Source organism: Sinohyriopsis cumingii, unplaced genomic scaffold (genome assembly GCF_028554795.1).
Source record: "Sinohyriopsis cumingii isolate HCF-2022 unplaced genomic scaffold, ASM2855479v2 utg001564l, whole genome shotgun sequence".
NCBI lineage: Eukaryota > Metazoa > Mollusca > Bivalvia > Unionida > Unionidae > Sinohyriopsis > Sinohyriopsis cumingii.
Window position 1 is genome coordinate 247,729 of NW_028316019.1, and position 21,059 is coordinate 268,787.

General features: G+C 35.3%; 1 protein-coding gene across 1 annotated transcript in view; it reads left to right on the forward strand.

The window, feature by feature from the left end:
* The first annotated feature begins 713 nt into the window (after positions 1–713).
* Positions 714–21,059, forward strand: part of LOC149771939 (uncharacterized) — a 62,650-nt gene continuing 42,304 nt past the window's right edge. Inside the window, exons 1-3 of the mRNA XM_089948066.1 lie at positions 714–930; positions 14,756–14,811; positions 19,144–19,419. Coding sequence (XP_089804192.1) covers positions 914–930; positions 14,756–14,811; positions 19,144–19,419 — 349 coding nt within the window. The 5' untranslated portion in view covers positions 714–913. The remainder of the gene's footprint in view (positions 931–14,755; positions 14,812–19,143; positions 19,420–21,059) is intronic.

Sequence of the window (21,059 nt, forward strand, 5' to 3'; positions counted from 1 at the left end):
TCAAATAAGTATGTTTTAGCACCATCTAAATTGATTGGCAAATTGGACAAATTAACTGGATTTGAGACATTGAAGCTATAAATCTTTTCCATAATTCTATATAATCTCACTCGTAACACATTCTGCAAAATCGCCGTCAGTATAAAAATAACTTTGGGAATTTTCCCATTCATGTGAACAGATTTGAGCTAATCCTGTCCTGTATATTACGTATCGAACTATCTCGATGTAAACAAGCCAAAAACTTCTGGATAAAAATATTCAGTACATATGAATAAAGCAAAGATGCTTCAACGACAAAGTTAATGGAACTGGGTAGGAAATGGGACATGTTTTCTGGTCGTGTGAATCGGTGCTGACCAGTGCAAGCAAACATGGTGGTCACGATGTTTCCAACAGATGCATTTTCTGGAGGACTGTGACTTTATGACACTGCATCAAAACTGGGATGGGACGTAATCCGAGCTTATTCTGACCCTTCCCATCTCATTGTTGATATCTGGACATTTATACTGAGGTGTACACCATATCATAGATGTCCAAATATCAACAATGGGGTGGAAAGGGTCAGAGGAATCTCAGATTAAGATGGGACGATACCGCTATGAATCTTTTCTATGTTGTCCAACACATATGTTTTAGTACTATCTAAATCGATTGGCGAATTTGACAAATTAACTAGTTTTGAGACATTTAAGCAATAATAACTTTTCAATAATGGCTCGATAGAATACCATCCATAACTTGTTTTGCGCTATCGCCGCTAAGTATTTGGGTTAAAAATAACTTTTGGGAATTTAACCTATGACGTGAGCAGATCTGAGCTATTCTTGTCCAGTACATGTCAAACTGCTCGAGGTAAACAAGCTACAAACCTGTGGACAAAATATTCAGGACACATACTAATTCAAAGATGCCTCAACGACAACGGTAAGGAAGCTGGCTAAGAAAGGGAACGTATTGTCTGGTTGTGTGTATCAGTGCTGCCTAGTGTAGACAAATATCGTTGTTTCCGACATATGCATTTTCTTTCGAGCTGTGACTTTATGACAACGCATTAACAAACTGGGATGAGACGTAATCGGGGTATTTGGGTTCAAAATAACTTTTGGGAATTTTACCTATGACGTGAGCAGATTTGAGCTATTCTTGTCCAATACATATCACACTGATAGAGGTAAACAAGCCACAAACGTGTGGACACAATATTCAGGACACATAATAATTCAATGATGCCTCAACGACAACGGTAAGGAAGCTGGCTAAGAAAGGGAACATATTTTCTGGTCGTGTTTAGCATTGCTGTCTAGTGTAGACAAATATAGTTTCATGTTTCCGACAGATGCATTTTCTCTCGAGTAGTGATTTTATGACACTGCATCAAAAACTGGAATAAGACATGTTCGGAGTTTCCTCTGGCCCTCCCCACCCTACTGTTGATATCTGGACATCTATGGACATAAATGTCCAAATATTAACAATGTGGTGGGAAGGATCAGCAGAACCAATGATTAAGATGGGACGATTCCGCGATGTTCCTTTGCCGTGTCGTCTAATAGGTATGTTTTAGCACTGTCTAAATCGATTGGCGAATCGGACAAATTAAATGGTTTAGAGTTATTTAAGCAATACTACCTCGTTTCCAAAATTACTCGATATAATCCCATCCATAACACAATTTTCACTATCGCCGCTACGTAATTGGGATAAAAATACTGAATCTTCACGATGACGTGAGCAGGTTTGAACTAAGTATATGTCAAGTACGCTCAGTATCAACCAGATAGAGGTAAACAAGCCAAAAACTTGTGGAAAAATTACTCTGTACACAGAAATTATTCAAAGATGCTTCAATAACCTCGATAAGACAACTGAATAAGAATGGAATGTAAGATATAGCGAATAATTCTACATTCGGGTACTCTCTAGTCTGGTTCACTGCTTCATATGAGAGTTACCCTGCTATAAAAATTGGGGGCGCTCACCAGTTATTATGTACTTTGGAGAGAGTGACGTATGTAAGGTGAAGTTGTTTGCATTTAAAATATGCACAGTGGAGAGAATGTTGGCATACTTCTATGCTACATTAATGCAATGTGGATGATATTTCTTTGGATATTGTACTTTTGGAAATTGTACATTGTTGTGTTATTGTGTTAAAACATAAGATGAGACGTCGTGTTCTAACTATCAATACTTTAATATATACAAGTGACTACTGTGAGGTCTTAATACAGAGTGCTATGAAAGAGGCAGACGCCTGTAGATAGTACCAGTGGAGCTATGACTCATGCACAGAGGGTTCTGATTGGTCAGTTACACATGTATAATGTTACATCTCTCTTCTTACAAAGAAAAGGTTTGATTAACTTTTAATAAACTGTCTAAATGAATCATGAACCATTATAATTAATATATCAAAATCAAGTTCGTCTTTGATAGCAATGCTTACAATGATTAATGAATAAAAGTCTGTGACAGACTGAGAATGCATTGTATATTTTTTTTAAATATCCTGCTGCTTGTTTGATTGCTATTTAATGTACACAGCTGGTCCTTATCTTGAATCACCGTCTGTGTTTATCAACAAAACCATACACTGTGCTACACTAATGACTGTTCTGTTAGCTGAGTCTCTCTTATCTGTGAGTACAGGATTTCCTAACTGTTTCTTATCCAGGATATGTACAGGTTTTAGGAACTGATATTACACTGACTCTATTATCTTTGGTTTTACTAGCCTACCAGAACGTGTGTAGTATCCGCTTTGCTGACAATCTTGTGGGTTTCTTGCGGCAGGCTCAGGCGTACTTCGGCTGAAACATTGAGATTCCACTGATTGTGAAATTGGTTTACTGGCATTTGCGGGAAGTGTTACTGCTGTACACAGTGTGTTTTCAATCTGAGAGAAGGGCGCATTTATATTACATTGTAGGGGGTGTGTTTCATTAGTTTTCATGAGCTGACGTCTATTGCGACGATAAATGGTACCATCTTTGGTGCGAACTGAGTATGACCTTTCGTCGAGTTTTCTTAATATAACGGCAGGTTCCCAGTTTTGACCTTTGAATTGAACTCTGACTGATTCCCCTTCCCTAAGTGGTTTTAGTGGTTTTGCACTTTTATCATAATAATTCTTTGTTTTCTTCTTGCGAAGTGTAATTTTCTTTTTGACCTCAGCGGTGATGGGTGTTTTGGGAATTAGCTTTTCGCGGGTTGTTGGGAGAATTGATCTGAGTTGTCTCCCCATCAACAATTGTGCTGGTGAGAACCCGATATCAAGAGCAGTGGCTCGATATTCTAATATGCCTATAAGCGGTTCTCTGCCATCGGCTTTTGCTTTTGAGAGAATTCTCTTTACAGTTTGAACTGTTTTCTCCGCTAGGCCGTTCGACTGAGGGTATGTGGGACTCGATGTAACATGTTTAAAGTCCCATTCTTTCGCGAAGCTTGCGAACTCTCGGGAAGAATAGCATGTTTGATTGTCGCTGACAACGACTTCCGGTATTCCGAAGCGCGCGAATATGCTTTTCATGTGATTAATAACAGTGCAACTTTTTGAGCTTGCGAGTGCCTTAACTTCAAAGTAGCGACTGAAATAATCTACTACAACAATGTAATCTTTATTATCCCATGTAAATAGGTCTGTGGCGACTTTTTGCCATGGATATTCAGGGACGTCATGGGGGATGAGAGGTTCCTTTTGGTTAGAACTTCTGCGTTCCAAGCAGATAGAGCATTTTGACACTACATCGGAAATGTCAACTGAGATTCTTGGCCAGAACAAGACATCTCTGGCTCTTTTCAGACACTTCTCAATACCTAAATGTCCCGAATGTACAGTTTCTAGCATTTTCTGCCTGAGGACTTGTGGTATGACTATTTTTTGACCTTTCAAAATTAACCCATCTACAACCGAAAGTGTATCTCTATAATTCCAATAGTCAATTATCTCTGATTGACAGCTTGACCTCTTTTCAGGCCACCCTTCAATTATGACCTGTTTCAGTATGACCAGCTGGGGGTCTTGTTCAGTGAGAGATTGAATTTCTTCCTTCTTACGATCAGATATAGGTAATGCTGATAACACCATATGCACATGCATATCTATACCTTCAGATAAGGTGGGGAGTGTATCAGATAAAAACTTACGGGAGAGTGTGTCTGCTACGGGTATGTTCTTACCTTGGTAATGTTTTACCTCTAGGTCATAACGCTGCAGCTGCAAAAGCATGCGTTGTAGTCTCGGTGGGGCTGCGTAGAGGGGCTTTTTCATTATAGCGACAAGTGGAAGGTGATCAGTTTGAACGTGTACCTTTCTCGCGTATACATAATGATGGAACCGTTTGCATCCGAACAGTATAGCGAACATTTCTTTCTCTATCTGAGCATAATTAATTTCAGTTGTAGTCAAGGATTTTGATGCATAAGCCACGGGCTTATCATCTTGCATTAGGGCGGCACCGAGCCCATATTTTGACGCATCAACTTGCAAAGTCAGTGGTTTCTTAGGGTCAAAGTAGGACAGAACAGGTCCCGGGCTTATAGTAATTATGTCTTTGACCTTTTGAAATGCGTCTATTTGCGGAGAGTCCCATGAAAACTCTACGTCTTTCGCTAACAGTTGTCTTAACGGACTGGTGACCCCAGCCAAATTTGGGGCAAATTTGGACAAGTAGTTAACCATGCCAAGAATGGTTTCTAACTCTGCGCGGTTACGAGGGGGTTCCATTTCTCTGACCGCTGATACTTTGGCAGGGTCGGGTTTGAGACCTTCTGCTGACAGAATGTGCCCGAAGTACTGTACTTCTGTAACACCTACTTCTAGTTTTTCCTCATTAAGCCGGATTCCTTTTTCGAGGGAACGTTTGAGAACATTTCTCAAATTTGTATCATGTTCGTCGCGTGTGCGTCCGAAAACTAGTATATCGTCGCAAATCGAAACAATACCACTTGAACCTTCAAAGCTCTCATCGATCTGCCTTTGGAATTCATCCTAAGATGATTTCAAACCAAATGGGAGACGCAAGAAACGGTAACGGCCGTAAGGGGTGTTGAAAGTTGTGAGGTATGATGAGTCACGTGCCAGTTTTATTGCCCAATATCCTGACCGTGCATCCAATTTGGTGAAGTATTTTGCACCTGATAATTGGGGTAGGATATCGTCTAGTGTGCGCATAGGGTAATGGGGACGCAAAATTGCTTTATTAAGATCTTGTGGGTCGAGACATACCCTTAGTTTACCCGATTGCTTTTCTACGACAACCATAGAATTTACCCATGCTGTAGGTGATGTAACCGGGGCAATGATATTTTCGTTTTCCATGCGATCAAGTTCAGTTTTGAGTCTGTCTTGAAGTGCGACAGGTACTCGCCGCGGAGGGTGCACTACAGGTGTAGCCTTGGGGTCGATGTGTATGGTACATTCCCCAGGGAAAAGACCTATGCCGTTGAAGACTTCGGCATATTCCTTGAGAACAACTGCATTAGTGAGGGGCGTACTCTTATTACATTGTAAATTTGACATCTGTGTCTGAACGGAGTATGTAAATTTAACTAAGCCTAACTCCATACAAGATTGTAAACCAAGAATAGGTGGTGCTTTCGTTTTAACAATGCAGAACTCGAGTTCATGTGTACGTTCAGTGCGCTTACATGTGAGATTGACTGTACCCATTGCACTCAATAATTTGCCGTCATATGCGGATAATGTGCTTAATGTAGGTTGAAGTGGATGTTTAATGCCTAGCTTTTTGAATATATGCGATGGTATGATGTTAACTTGAGAGCCAGTATCCAATTTAAAATCAGTAGAAACTAAATTAGGTCCTACCTCTATCGCCGCATACGCCTGGCCATTAGCAATTATATCCCTTTTTACACTGTCAATATATAAATCCTCGTTTTTATGTTCATTGTTAATCACACTGACCGTTTTTGATCTGCACACTTTCTCAAAGTGATTGAGTTTATGACACTTATTGCAAGTCTTTCCTTTTGCAGGGCACTTGTCCTGGCTTGAATGTGACTTGTATCCGCAGTGTCCACAGGTCGCGTTGACGCTCCGTCTGGAAGATGTGGTCCATTTCTTCTTTGGCTATAGTTCTTTTGTCTTGGTCTGTCGTTGAATTGTCGCATGTACTTCCGGTCTGGCTGATGCAGACATGGTCTGGAGCTGCTCCTGGGCATATTCATGGCTTTGACTGATGTTAATAGCCTTTTCCAAGGTCAACTTTTCACCTTCGTTGATAAGTTTTTCTCGTATCCTTGGTGACGATACCCCGAAGACAATTCTATCACGAATCATGTCGTCTTCGTCTTTGAAGAGACAGTCCTTGGCCAAAAGTTTCAGTGAAGTCACATATTGGTCTATTGTCCTGGAGCCTTGAATTTCATTGTTAAACTTGAATCTGGCAAAGACCGGATTTAATTTTGGTTGCACGTGATGTTTGAATTTTGTAAAGAGCGTTGATGGGTCCTTTTTATCTTCATCCGTCATAGTCCATGTGTTGAAAATATCTCTACCTTTGTCGCCTACCCAAAGTAGAATGTAGTTGGCTTTGACCGCATCACTTCTTCTGCTCATCGGTCCATTAAATATTAATTCACAGTGTTGTTGGAATTTAGCCCATGAGTTGGTAAGGTTGGAATTGTCCCAGTCCATGGTAGGGGTTGGCACGCCGGAAAGATCCATCTCGAAGGTATTAAGTTCGTATGCAGAAATTTCAACGTTAAGGTTTTAAATTCGTGCAAAATCTTCCGTGGATTGTAAAGTTATTGTTTCAAAATATCCATTTACGATCCATGTGCTATTCCAGTTATAATTAGTACCCCACATCTGACACCATGTTGTGTTATTGTGTTAAAACATAAGATGAGACGTCGTGTTCTAACTATCAATACTTTAATATATACAAGTGACTACTGTGAGGTCTTAATACAGAGTGCTATGAAAGAGGCAGACGCCTGTAGATAGTACCAGTGGAGCTATGACTCATGCACAGAGGGTTCTGATTGGTCAGTTACACATGTATAATGTTACATACATGATCTAAGCACACTGCTAACTCAAATGACTGCTCCCTTGTGCTAAAAATAGCCTAAATTAGTCTAAAGTAAACTATCCATAACAAATATAACAATAGGGAAAATTAATTTTTCCAGACTATACAATACCAGCTTCTGAAGGTGCAATGAATGAATTACCAAATATATAAAATGTTTTTTAAAAAAAAGTTATTGGCTCTTTTGTTTATACAATTTACCTCTGTAGTTCAAGAAGGAAAAATGACCAAGTGGAGCTAGCACCTTTTTGAAAGATGCACATCTGGAATAAGGCGAAGCTGTATACACTATAACCCATATTACACCCATCAATCATACACCAACATAAAGGGAATTAAAGGTTCTTTGAATTATGCCTAAGATATACAAGGTCTTTTTTTAGATAGCCAGTATAACAAGTGAGGGAAGCCGGGGAAAATCTTTTTGTTTAAAAATTGTAACCTATGCAAAATACGAAACTCTATAGCGCCACCTTAGTTAGAGGCAACGCAGGGTACATTCAAATCAGGGAACCAGACTAGATATCATCAACGACCAAGGGTCCCGGATTGATTATAATTATATTTAAGTAAAGCCGTGGGAAAGTGTGTAAGTGCGGTTAATACCCGTGACCAGAGACTTACTACACTGTTAACCTTGTTGATTTTATAAGTACGTTTAAACACTAAATGTCCGAACTGGAATGATGCAGACTGACAACAATCAATTTTATTTTTATTTTTATTTAAAAAAAAAAAAAGAAAAGAAAAAAAAACAAAAAACAACAACAAACAGTTGTTTTGATTTTTGTTATTTATGGCGTTACCTATGTCAAACTAATTCTAATATTAGTACCCCCTACTTCGTGTACGTTGAGGCTACGATATCGTAGCAAAATGTTAAACGATATACGAAAAAGTGAAGACCATCCAAATTTTCGGATTTAGGCCGCCATATTGAAGAATCATGGAAAATCCACTAATCTAACAAATCTTGGGGAAAAAGATCAGAATGAAACCTTGGAATGAGGCAACTTAGAGGCAGCCAAATGGTAAACACATTAAAAGATACTCTAAACTCATGTTGGATATAATTTAGACGAAGTTGAAAGAAAATATATATGTTCATGCTCAATTTGTATGCAGCTAAACTTAAAGGAGAGTGGCTTTTTAAGTAAATTTAAACATTTTCTGCATTTACAACATCGTTCATTTTTGTCAAATGCTGCGGTTTTCTCTGAATATCGTTCCAGGATATCCACCGCCCAAACCTCCATGAATTGACCTGCAAATAACACCCATGATCATTTAACTAGTCTATATACTACTTCTGATGATTGCTGAATTTTATTTCGGGTAGGAGTAAAATCAGATAAACGAGTTAAATAACAAATACTATTTTATGAATCAGTTAGAAGGTAATTACAGTATACAGAGAATGACTAATTTTCATAAGAGACACGATATTTTAAGGAGTGACAAAAATCCTATATTTACACTCAAAAAAACAAAAAGACTGTTCTTTTAATTATATAACAGACTTGCTTTTGAATCGGGGCTAAGATATATTGTACTTAGTCTTCAGTACCCAACCCACCAATTTCGTAAATTCAACTTTCGTTGGCTGATCATATAAGTATCAACGACTTACGAGAGCGGTTGAATTGGGATAACCTGCTCTGTTTTGTAAATTACAGTTTTGTCAGAGCCATTTTACCCTATATGATTATTATACCGGTACGGTTCATCTGGATTATCAAACATTGTTCAATGTGTCATTTTTAGCATGTGCCTAAAATACGCAATGGAACGAAATGGAAGTAAAAATTCAATGGAAATCAACACTTGTTCGTCACTATCTAATAATATGATTTCAGGTGATAAATTGGCGACCAAACATAAAAAATGATTGCCTATTTTAAATAATAGTGCAAATTTACTCAAATAATTGTTATCTTTATATTAAAAATGTGGTTCATACGACAGTGAAGGGCCTGATGCGCAGTGGATATCGGGAAACGCAATGAAACTGTATTATGATCTCGCTCCAAAGTATATTAAAAATTACGTTTTCAAGCTAAGAAGTATATTTTGTATATATTTAAGTTGCAGTTTCTTGTGGAGATTATTCTGTAAAGGAAATTATCACTTACGAAAATTACCGATTCTTTTAATAGTATAAAGCCTTAGTCCAATGGAAACAAAGTATTCATTGGAAATGCTTTATTTCGATTTTAAGTGATTTATTTTTAATTAAGGAAGGTTAACAGAAGGATATTATCATCAAATGCATATGATGCATATTCTAAACGTTATGCATAATATAAAACACAATCATGAATGAAGGTTCGTAATTGACCTAATTAAATAAATTGCTACTTTCAACCTTCAGTTTAATTTCAAAAATCGTTTTTTTTTTTCTTCTTATTTTTATTTGTTGTTGTTCTTGATGTTGATGATGATGGTACTGATGGTTGTGGTGATTAGCCAAGAAACTGTGTCGCACTAATTTATTATTTCCAAAATATCTTGGATATTATTTGAAATTTCAATGACAAGAATATGTTTGTGCATAAATAGTAACCAACGTACAGGAAACTTTGATATTGAGCTTAACGAGCATGGCAATAAAGAAAAAGAGAAAAGTTCTAGAAAGTATTTCTTTCATTAATCGCTCAATTTTTAATATAATAATGAAATAAATCAGATCTTTGTTCTATTTTATCTGTATTTGTTGTAATTTACTTACTTAAAATCAATATAAATCATTTCCATTGCGTACTTTGTTTCCATTGCGTTAAAGCTTTATAGTGTCTCAAAAAATCGGTAAAGAATATTTCACGAGTGATCATCTTTATTTGCAGAATCTTCTTTACAAGAAACCGGAACATAAATATATTCAAACTACATATGATCAGATAGTACAACTGCGTGTGTCAGGGAGACCCATGTCATATTAAACACATTTTTCAATTAAGTTAATAATATAAAAATGAACAATGCAATATTTAGCATTATTTCGAGATCAACACAACTATATCTTTGACTAATTTTGCATTGTTATTTAAAACAATTATTCATTTTTTTATGTTTTTATGTCAATTTGTCACCAGCGGTCATATTTAGTTCAAACAATGACGAAAAAGTACTAATATATTAATATACAATTTGCTGATTTCCATTTCGTTCCTGTTTTCCATAATGTATTTTAGTTATAACGATTGTTAGCATGTTTACAGCATCGCATTTTTCTCATCCCCCGCATTAGCCCCTGTGTAAGTTCAGTGAGGTCATTGTAGTTTGCTACTATTACTCATTTTGGGAAAATACGAAGAAAGTAGTGAAATAAAGACTATTTAAACACTGCATGACCTACTTACACGTACGTAGACAAATAACAAAGCCATAAATTTGCAATCATATAAATGGACTTTTGTGACGAACCTAGAAGGTGAAGGTTCTATTAAGAAAATCCCTCTTTCTAAAAATAGACTCACTCATATGTTATAAATGGCGCCATATTTGTTCATGACTGTTCATTTGGTTGGAAAGAAGAATATAATTCATCGATATATGGACCTAAATGCTTCAGTGTGTTGACAGTTAATAGTTATGATAATATTGTATCTGCAGTAACGAAATCAGGACGAAAAGTATGGTAAGGGGAAACTTTTGCATTTGCTTCCATGCGCATGTAACATAGGTTTGAAATCAATCTTTTCTCCTGCCATTGTCAGAAAGTAACATTTCTGTTTTTAATTGGTGGTTGATTAAGTATTTTTACTAGCTTGTAATTTCAATACTGTAATATAAGTAATCCTATCAGTTAAAACTAACTGCAGCCTATATTAATCATGATCCACAGTACACTGAATCTCTATCGAATCGTAGGCTTTAAAATATGAATATACTACAGTACATATGAATATATATGAATATGTTGCATTCATACCGTTATATATATATATATATATATATATATATATATATATATATATATATATAGAGAGAGAGAGAGAGAGAGAGAGAGAGAGAGAGTATATCTATATATAGAGAGAGAGAGAGAGGGAGAGAGAGAGTATATATATATAGAGAGAGAGAGAGATAGAGAGATTGTTGGCACATAGAAACTGTCCCAGCTTCTGTCACCCATTGATAACCAAACCATGACAGAATGCTGTTCTGTTGTCAGCATCATTTGTCTCTAACATATTATAACATTGGATAAGATAACTGCATTATTATGAAAGATTAGCTTCCCTAATCTTGCGAGCATTCCAGTGATTTCCATCAAGGCCAGCAACATGCCATCAAGACCACAGGGGCTTATGATTATAATTTAGCTGTCAGTCATACTAGTACTTTACAATAATACTATATACATATTGTACATATATGACTGATAGTTAAAATCTAAACAACAAAACGAGCCCTTGTGGTCCAGACAAACAAACCTCAAAACTTCTCTGACCTTGATAGGAGGACAAGACCTCCAGATGAAAAGGATGTATACTCAGATGGTCACCAACCAAGAAAGTGAAAGAAACAAAACACAGCAGAGTAACTGTGGAATGTAACTTGAAAGAAAAATAGCACATCCATCAGGATTATCTTCATGACTTTAGCATGATTGCGAAGACTGCAGAAGTCAATAATCCTTTTGTGACGAAATCTAAGAAATTTCAAAAATCTTCCCTTGTTTGTAATGAGGTATCTGAGAACACATTATTATCACCCAAGACATTCTTTCGCAAAAGGAAATTGGCAAGCTTGCAATGAAAAATGCAATTTTTGGATTACAAAGGGGAAGGGGATGTCACAGCTTTTGTCAGTTTCTATCTTTGCTGCAATAAGATCATTTTTTTTTAATGTTTAAGTGAAACTTTTAAGCTACTAAAAAAAAGATTAACCATTAGCCTCTATGGTTTTGGATGCATGTGTTAATGGAAGAAATAAAATAAAACTGATGATTGCACATTGTAAATTCATTGATTATTATGCATAAATTCCTATTATATTTCATTTTTTTGAACCAAAAAATAACACAATTTAACTCATGGCTTCACCGCAAAGTCAGATATCTCATATTTTATACCACACACTGAAAAATTTACACACATATATATTGAAAATTAAAAGAAAATGAAAACAAAATTGTCTTATTGAATAAATAACATGCAATGTGGCGTTTCTATTCTGTTTGGGGAACACCAATAATTTCATATATATTATTTGAGATTCAAAGGTTTTTTCCACCACTCCCACCTCTCCAAATAATACTGCTGTTGCCTAGGAACATTTCTGCATTCACACCTTAGTTTATTTGCATAGTTTTATTTCTTATGTATAAAAAGTAACATAGCTTCATTTGTGTATATGTACTTACCATAGTTGTCAATAGCTGCATACCCTTGGGTTTTGATGCTTGGCATTTAGATTTGACCCATATCTGATGCATGGAAATTCCATCATAATTATGGAGTTTTATGATGAATGTTAATTTGGACTGGAACATTGGTCTTAATTACTTTTATGGGTAATTTCCTACTACATGTGCTGTCCATAACAAATTTGTTTTATGCACCAGTGGTCGATATTTGGTAGACTACAGTAATCTGGAAACCTGTCAAACAAATGCCAATATTTAATTAAAAGTAAATTACTAATCCAGTCGTATTATAAATAATTCTGAATTTATGAACACTTCAGTGATTAAAGAAAATTCATCACTAATAAAACAGTTAAAATTTGGTAATTGCCTTTAATAACTGTCCTTACGTGCTGAAATATTTTTAAGTTTTGTCTAATTGATTATAATTTGATTAGCATTGAAATAGATGCTGATATTTTGATCAAAGGTTAATCCAGTCTGGTATTAATTGGTTCATGTTCTTTTCTGCTTTCTATAATGAGCACCCAAGGTTATCTCTTTGCATGACATAGTACATGTAGTAGTAAATTTGTTATGGTGAGCACACATTCATTTGGAATTCATGTTGGAGGCAAATCAGCGTAAATCAGTGTGATTCATACATAAGGTTAGAATTTCCATGAATCAGATTTAAGTCACATTTAAAAGCCAATTATCAGAATCTGATGGAATTCATTCAATGGATGCTGAATTTAATCCTATTTTAAAGCTGAAAATTCTTTTGTGTTAACTACAGTCATCTTTTTTCAAAAGGTTATTTTAAATATAATGGCAACATCCAGGGTCAGACCTTTTAAAACAACCTTAACCTGAGCTTATTTTGACTTTATTTGAAAAACTAATATATTTTCTACCGACTGCTCCTATTATTCATTTTCAGACAGTTTTAAGGGTAAAATAGTTCAGTTTACTGCAGTACACACAATACATACAGTCACCAGATGTATACATCCTTGATGCATTAATCACAATGCAAGCATAAATGAGTAATTACCTTGCATAAGGAGACCAGACTTGTGGACTCCTAGTGGTTTGCCTGTTACAACATTGGGAGCCTCAAGGATATCTTATTTTTTTAATAAACTTACTTATGCAGGTTAAGTAGGTGTGGCATAGGTTTGGGGAGTACAAGGGATTTATTTCAACATTTAACATCCACTTACCTAGGATTCCACAAGGAAGAGACACTCTGCCCTAATTACCACAGATCTGTGGGAAAGCACAAGTATTCTGTAAGAGTTTATAAAGTTTGAATTGTTTTCTTTTAATTGGTTGTTGTATGGTTTAACGCCATTTTTCAGCACATGATAGGCAATACATGGTGGCCAGTATTAATGGTGGAAGAAGAGCCCAGGAAAACCACGGATAGAACCACTGACCCACGAGAAATTACTGGCAAGCTTTCTCACATACCCACATTCGCAGAATCCGAGACTCTTCTTTTAACTGGAATAATAATAATTATGATAGTTCTCTATTCATAACTTTTCAGTTTCTAACTTTGCATATCTATTATTTGGATGTGAATTTTGTAATCTTTCGAACTTTTAACTGTATATCTGTTGAAATAATATTTTGTCCATAAAAATATGAGAAAGTCCGAACTGTTTCAAATATTTCATCACTGTGTATCCTATTTAAAGTTGTCTGCATATTATTCAGTGGACATTTAAATTATTGAAAGATATGTCTTGTTCCGTGCTCAAATAACTGGCTAGTATTCATGAATTGTTCTTATCCCTCTGGGCTGGTATTTGTGAACAGAATAGTTCTTTGTTTCTACTGTTATGCAGACAAATCTGATTTCTTGAAATAAAATCAGGGTACCAGTTTTTCATCACTTAATCTCATAACCATTCATGGCATTAATGCCATAAATAACCATGTGTTGATATTGTTAAGCGACAAGTTAGATTATTGTTCCATAGCATCATTTCTAAAAAAAAGATAATATAGTAAATATAGTATTTCTTTTTATTCAGGCCAGTGTGTTCACTGACAGGTCATGTATCTCAGCATGGAACTGAGCATGTACAAGTAAAGGTGTGTAATTAATTTACTTGTATTTGGAAAATGGACATGCATTATGGGGATTCTGTGCTTTTTGCTTAAACAATACAATATAAATGAACTGGGTCAAAGTGCACATGGTCAAGATTTGGAGGACATTTGACAAACAAATATGGGAAACATACAGTCCTGTGCTCAAGGAGTAAAATTTTGTTAAGAAATACTTTTCATTTATGTATGTATGTACATGTATGTATGTTTTACATTTTAGATCAGTTGTGGTGTGCTGCTTTATTTTTATAACTTCATTTGGAACAGTTACTGCAGGTATGTTATAATGGTTTTTTTGTATTCTAGTTTCTGGGTTTTGCATGTTTACTGGCTTAATTACAACATGATTTTTAAAATAAAATTCAAGAAAAGAAAGTAGATTCCTCAATTCCTTTTGAAGAATATTTTGCAAAATGCTACTGATTCTCTGAATACATTAGTATTGTTCCACCTGCGATTCCTTGTATTTTTTTGTATGATATAATCAGACCGAGCATATTACGTCCTGATTTTCTTGGACAAATACTGTTATTTATATCCTAATTTGCATGTTTTGCATGCTTACTTGCTGAATTTATAGCATGATTGTTAAAAGGACTTAATTTCACAATTCCTTTTGCATGAATATTTGCAATATGCATCTGGTTCTATGGATAATATTTGAACAATGAAGATGCATAAGGGTTAGCACATTGTATTATAATACTGCCCATCTTTTACTGTTTTAATTTCTGCACAATAACTTGAGATGTCTACTATCAACAATTAAAAAATTTTGTGGCTGGCTTGCATTTGGAGTAAGGGGGAACCCTTTTGATGTCAGAGTCCAAAGGTCAGGGTCACTGTAACTGAAAGAAGAAAAATGGATTCAGCACAATAAGTCTAATTTTACACCACATGCAGTATCTGAACTGAGTGCATGGATTGCACTTGGGGTAATTAAGAGCCCTATTGATTATTTGGTAAAATGTCAAGGTCACATGCTGAAACAAGGAAAATGTTTTCTGCATAATAACTTGAGTTGTAAACCATCTACAGTTACCAAACTTTTTGGATACTTTGCACATGTGGTAAGGAAGAACCATATAAATTTTCTGTTCAAATGATTTGTGATTGGAAGATTCAAGGTCAAGGTTACTGCATTTGAAGGAAAAAAATGGTTGTAATAGCAGTAATAAATAACCAGGTTCTGTTTCACTGCTTTCCTTTCTGGGAATTATATACCCCCATCCATGCTTAATTAGTCCCACCTCCAGTTAGTATACAAAGGACAGACTTGAAAGGGACAAGATTCCAATTTGTCTCTTGTATCTCAGCTAGCATATGGAATAATTTTCCCTTGTTATTGTTGCTTGGATGATGGTATGCATTACACTAATGCTGTGTTGCTCATTTAAATTTGCCTTCATTTGTGAGACCAAATATATTCATGTCTTACCACTTAACGTTGTTTTTAAAACTGAGTTTTAGTTTCCTCAGTGCTTGCTAAATTTGATTGTTATTTTTGTTATTTGTGTTCTTTTGTAAATTTATGTTATTTTTTTGTTTTTTTTAAGCCTTGCCTCGCACTTGGTTGTTCAGTTAATTGTGTCCCCATTCATTGTTCTAGTGCTAGAGTACAGTACAGCTTGTGTGATTTTTTATTCTCCTTGCTTTGTCATGGGGGACTTAATCCCCTCCTTGTTTGCTTCACAATATTTCTCCAGTGTGGAAGGATGAATATGTACAAATCACCATCATGTCTTGGCAGGTATGTCATTGGCAACTCTAGTGCATGGAGGTGCTGGTCGACATTACTGATGGACATAAATTTACAAAACAACTCAAAAGACTATCTCCCTGTCTCCATCCTTTCATTCATAACAAAATTATTAGAAAAAGCAGTTCTGTCTTCAGTAGTATCTCACCTAAATTTATTTAATCTCTTCAGCAATTTCAGTGGCATTTTCAATTAAATCTAGACACATACTTGGAAATCTAGGTGTTGCTTTTGATAGCTCTGTCTCACTGCACTAGCATGTCCTGAACACCTGCACAGCAGTATACCTGCAGCTGAGATGCATCAGCATTATCCACAGTCTTGTCACAATTGATGCCACAACAACCTTTGTGTTCGTTAGTACTCTCTAGACATCACTATTGCAACAGTCTTCTTTCTGGTTTGCCACTCTGTTTTTTCGCAGAAACATCAAAAGGTCCAAAAGACAGTAGCTAGGATCATTCTTAGAGCACCAAGAACTGATCACTGCTTCTTTACCAAGTCCACTGTATGCAGAAGAATCAAACACAGAATATCCTTTTTTTGTTACATGTCATTGACTGCTTCTTTTCTGAAACCTACCTGATTTTAGCCATGTGTACACTCCTGTGCTCAACATCTGACATGTATTCTTAGTATTTCTAAGGAAGAAACGTAGTCTTATGGACAACATTCATTTGCATATCAGGGACCAGTTACATGGGATGAACACACTCTCGACTCAGACACAGAGAGACCATGTTCACATTCAAACGTGCTCTCAAGGCACATCTTTTCCACAAGAATAAAATTTACTTTCCTCCATTTGTCCGCATGTTTTGATTGAAACTATTGTAAACTCATTTTGTGATTTTGCAGGTTTTGTGTACAACTGTTTCATGTTATCCTTGTGTAATAATTCACCTGTTTATGTTGTTTTGTGGGATATTTTAATGTGCTTTAATGTTGTCTGTTTGGAAATGGTTCTTATGTTCTTATGTTTGATATTATTCAGTGCTTTGAACTTTTTCTAAAGATTTGGTGCTTTTTAATTATTATTATTATTATTATTATTATTATTATTCAGGGTTCCCACACTACTGGAAAATTGGGAAAAAGTCAGGAGAAATTTTTAAAAAATTTCCAACTGTGCAAAGTCTTTGAATTTCGCAAATATTGATGAAAGTCAGGGTAAACCTGGGAATTTTCTGCCACCACTTGATGCCCGAAACAGTGACATAATTGAGTCATAACTAAACTGATCTTGAGTTAAATTTATCGAGTTCTAACTAGAATATTCGGAGGATGCAGTATGGATCATTTGGTTGCTTGCAATAAACATATATGCTGAATCAGTAAAAATGCCCAGTGTGTTAGATTCATCTAGTAGACTTTTATTTTCAAACTCAGCTTGATATCCATGTCTTTCTTACATGGAAGGTATGAAAACCAGTCAAGCGCCACAAGAGGCCATCATGGTGGTGGCAAAGCATAGCCGCTTACTGGATGGTGTAGCAAACATTAAACATTGTTAGATTGAGTGATACTTGCATGAAATCGCTATGAAAATTACTTATTTTCTCAGAAATTGTGAGTATTAAAATTGTTATATCTTTAATCTGCTGAAAGACAAGATAAAACTACGTCGTTGATGAGATGTGACCTGGTAGTCGTGATTTGCATTGCTAGTCGCATGAGTACACAAATCTAACAACCCACAATTTCAAATGTAGAGAAAAAAATATTGAATGAAAGCCATATACTGGTTTTAATAAAAATATAAAAACGAAAGAACACAAAATTCTCCATATTTAAATATTCCGAGAACAACTTCTGGAGTTTTATTGTATCACATGACTACCACATTGACATGTGCTCTCTGATTGATAAATCAGATTGGCCAGATTGCTGGTGTTTCACAAAAAATATCTGACTTTCATTTAATATAATTGAATTTCTGTTCAATAACATTACAAACAAGTTTGTTATTGATATCGCGTGACTGTTGGACTTCTGATGCCTTCATTTGAGATTTGTGAAGCAATAGACTATTAATGTAAATGGTGAGCACTGGGTGAGATTTCATCTAAGCTGTAGTTTTGTCTTGTCTGTCAGCAGATTAACAACATAACAATTATAAAAATTGCCATTTCTGAAAAAATAATCATTTTCCAATTGGTTTCTTGCAGGTATGAGTCGAGTTTAAATTTTCTAGGCCTGCTGGTAAGCGACTACCATATGTTACTACCAAACGGTGGCGGCAAATTCAAAATTTTTGATATGCAATTGCAATGACCCCACACCCCAACCTAATGTCCAGATATGAAAAATGGGGTGGGAATATTTGGAGGAATGATGCTGCTCTGACATCCATTATGGTGGCCATCTTGAAAATCTGATTACCTCTCCTCCAAGAAATGATGGTCGTGTCAATATAGAATTTTCACCAACCAATTTCTTGTGATGTCTAGTTGGTTGTAAGGAAAAATGGTGTCCTACAGACACATTATGGCTGCCACAATGAACATATTGAAATCATTTGTCACTAATTTTCCTGAATGGATGTTTATATTGGCGTGGGTTTTCACCAAAAGTCTTTTATTGTTGTTGAATTTATTCTAAACGAAAATGGTGCCAATCTTACAATGGTTTCATCACTCAACAGTTAGAAAGACGAAATAAACTTGTCTTGAATTCCTGAAGAAATTCTTTTCAGATAGCAGAGCATCAGTCTCTTGATTCTTCATATGATATTCTCCATGTGGGCAAAATGCCATTTGTTTAAATTCTTGAATAATTGTCTTATTTTAAGTATTAGTACAATATCAAAATGAATGATAGTAATTGACTAAATGTCTTTTTTTTTGTAGGAAATAAAAAGGAATGGATTCAGTTGCTTTCCTATTCAGACATAAGTAACTGCATGGATGTATCCTTGTATATCAATGGTGACAAGGATCATATATTAATTGCCACGTGGAAATTGGGTATTTGTACCACTGAAGATGTGTTCGTGAATCCAGAATATCGTGGGAGGATTGACAGGGATAGATTTGGAAATATAAGGATTTTGAAAGTGAATGAAAGTGAGGCTGCAAAGTATTACATTAAATGTGGCAAACTTACAGTGGAATTAAATGTGTCAGGTGAGTTTTTTGAATTTATTTATTCATCTATTCATCCAGCCATATGCAGTACATATATGGTACATATGTGGTACATATACATGCATAGATTCATAGTACATTAAAAAAGACATCCATTTTACATTTCATTTTGATCTCAGGATGAACTTTTTATTTTATTTCTTCAATCAGGATAAAAAGGAAATAGGAGTATGTCTAAAAACAGATCCAAATTGTTATTTTTCACACCTTGAAGCAAGATCATAACATTAACAATTGATGTCAATTGCCTGCCTGAACTTCAATATTATCATTGCTTTATACACTGGGTATTTGATGCATTTCATTGTTAGCTTTCATCCTTTACTGTTCAACAGTGTCATTCGGTACATCCATCTTCTGCCAGTTCTTAGGCTTTCATTAAAGATAATGCCTCCTGCAGTCTTTGCAGTAGTGTCGTAAAGGTTTGTATGGGGATGCATTTTGGTGCATGCAACACCTTCTACCAGAAATAGCATACTCTTGTCTACTGTGCAGTTTAACTCAACCCATTGTTTTGTTCCTCTAGTCTCTAGTGGAGCAAATAATCAAGCTTTGCTAAATTAACTCATATGCAATTTTGTGGAGGGCATGTGCTAAAGGTATGGAAAAGACATGTTGATTTTGGGATCAAGTCATGTCATTGTCATTGTTATTTAAGAAAATATGTTTTGCAGATTTACTTTTAGGTTATATGTTGTCTAGCACTTAGGGTAATAAAGAAACCTTAAGATTCATTTTTAGATCATGGTCACGTTGAGAAATGTTAAACGTGGAGGTCAGATGGGTTTATGGAGTGGTCCTTCATCCATTGTGCATGGTACATTGAGTGAATCCACACTTGTTTGTTAACATTCTCAGGGCTTTATTTCTGATCAGGTTATGCAGAATTATATTAAGACCGCAGATTAGTCTGATTATGACTGATATCTGTATGTAATAATTATATTAAGATGAGTCTGATTATGACTGATATCTATATGTAATAATTATATTAAGATGAATCTGATTATGACTGATATCTATATGTAATTATATTAAGATGAGTCTGATTAAGACTGATATCTATATGTAATAATTATATTAAGATGAGTCTGATTAAGACTGATATCTATATGTAATAATTATATTAAGATGAGTCTGATTATGACTGATATCTCTATGTAATAATTATATTAAGATGAGTCTGATTAAGACTGATATCTGTATGTAATAATTATATTAAGATGAGTCTGATTATGACTGATATCTGTATGTAATAATTATATTAAGATGAATCTGATTATGACTGATATCTATATGTAATTATATTAAGATGAGTCTGATTATGACTGATATCTGTATGTAATAATGAAGTGATCCAGCATCTGATTAGTTACGCTTTTGAGTTGTCAGGCCATATTCTGATTCATTTTCGATTAAAACTTGAAATGTAAACTTGCATCATCAAGATCTCGATTATTTCAGTTGCGAGCAACATCCACTCATTACTGAAGTGGCTTTGCATCTGATTGGTTGAGTTTGTGAACATGTTAGTGATTATATTTCTGATAAGATTTTGATCAGACTTGTCATATTAGTTTTTATGATCAAGCTGTCAGATGGCTTCTAGTAGGAGCAAC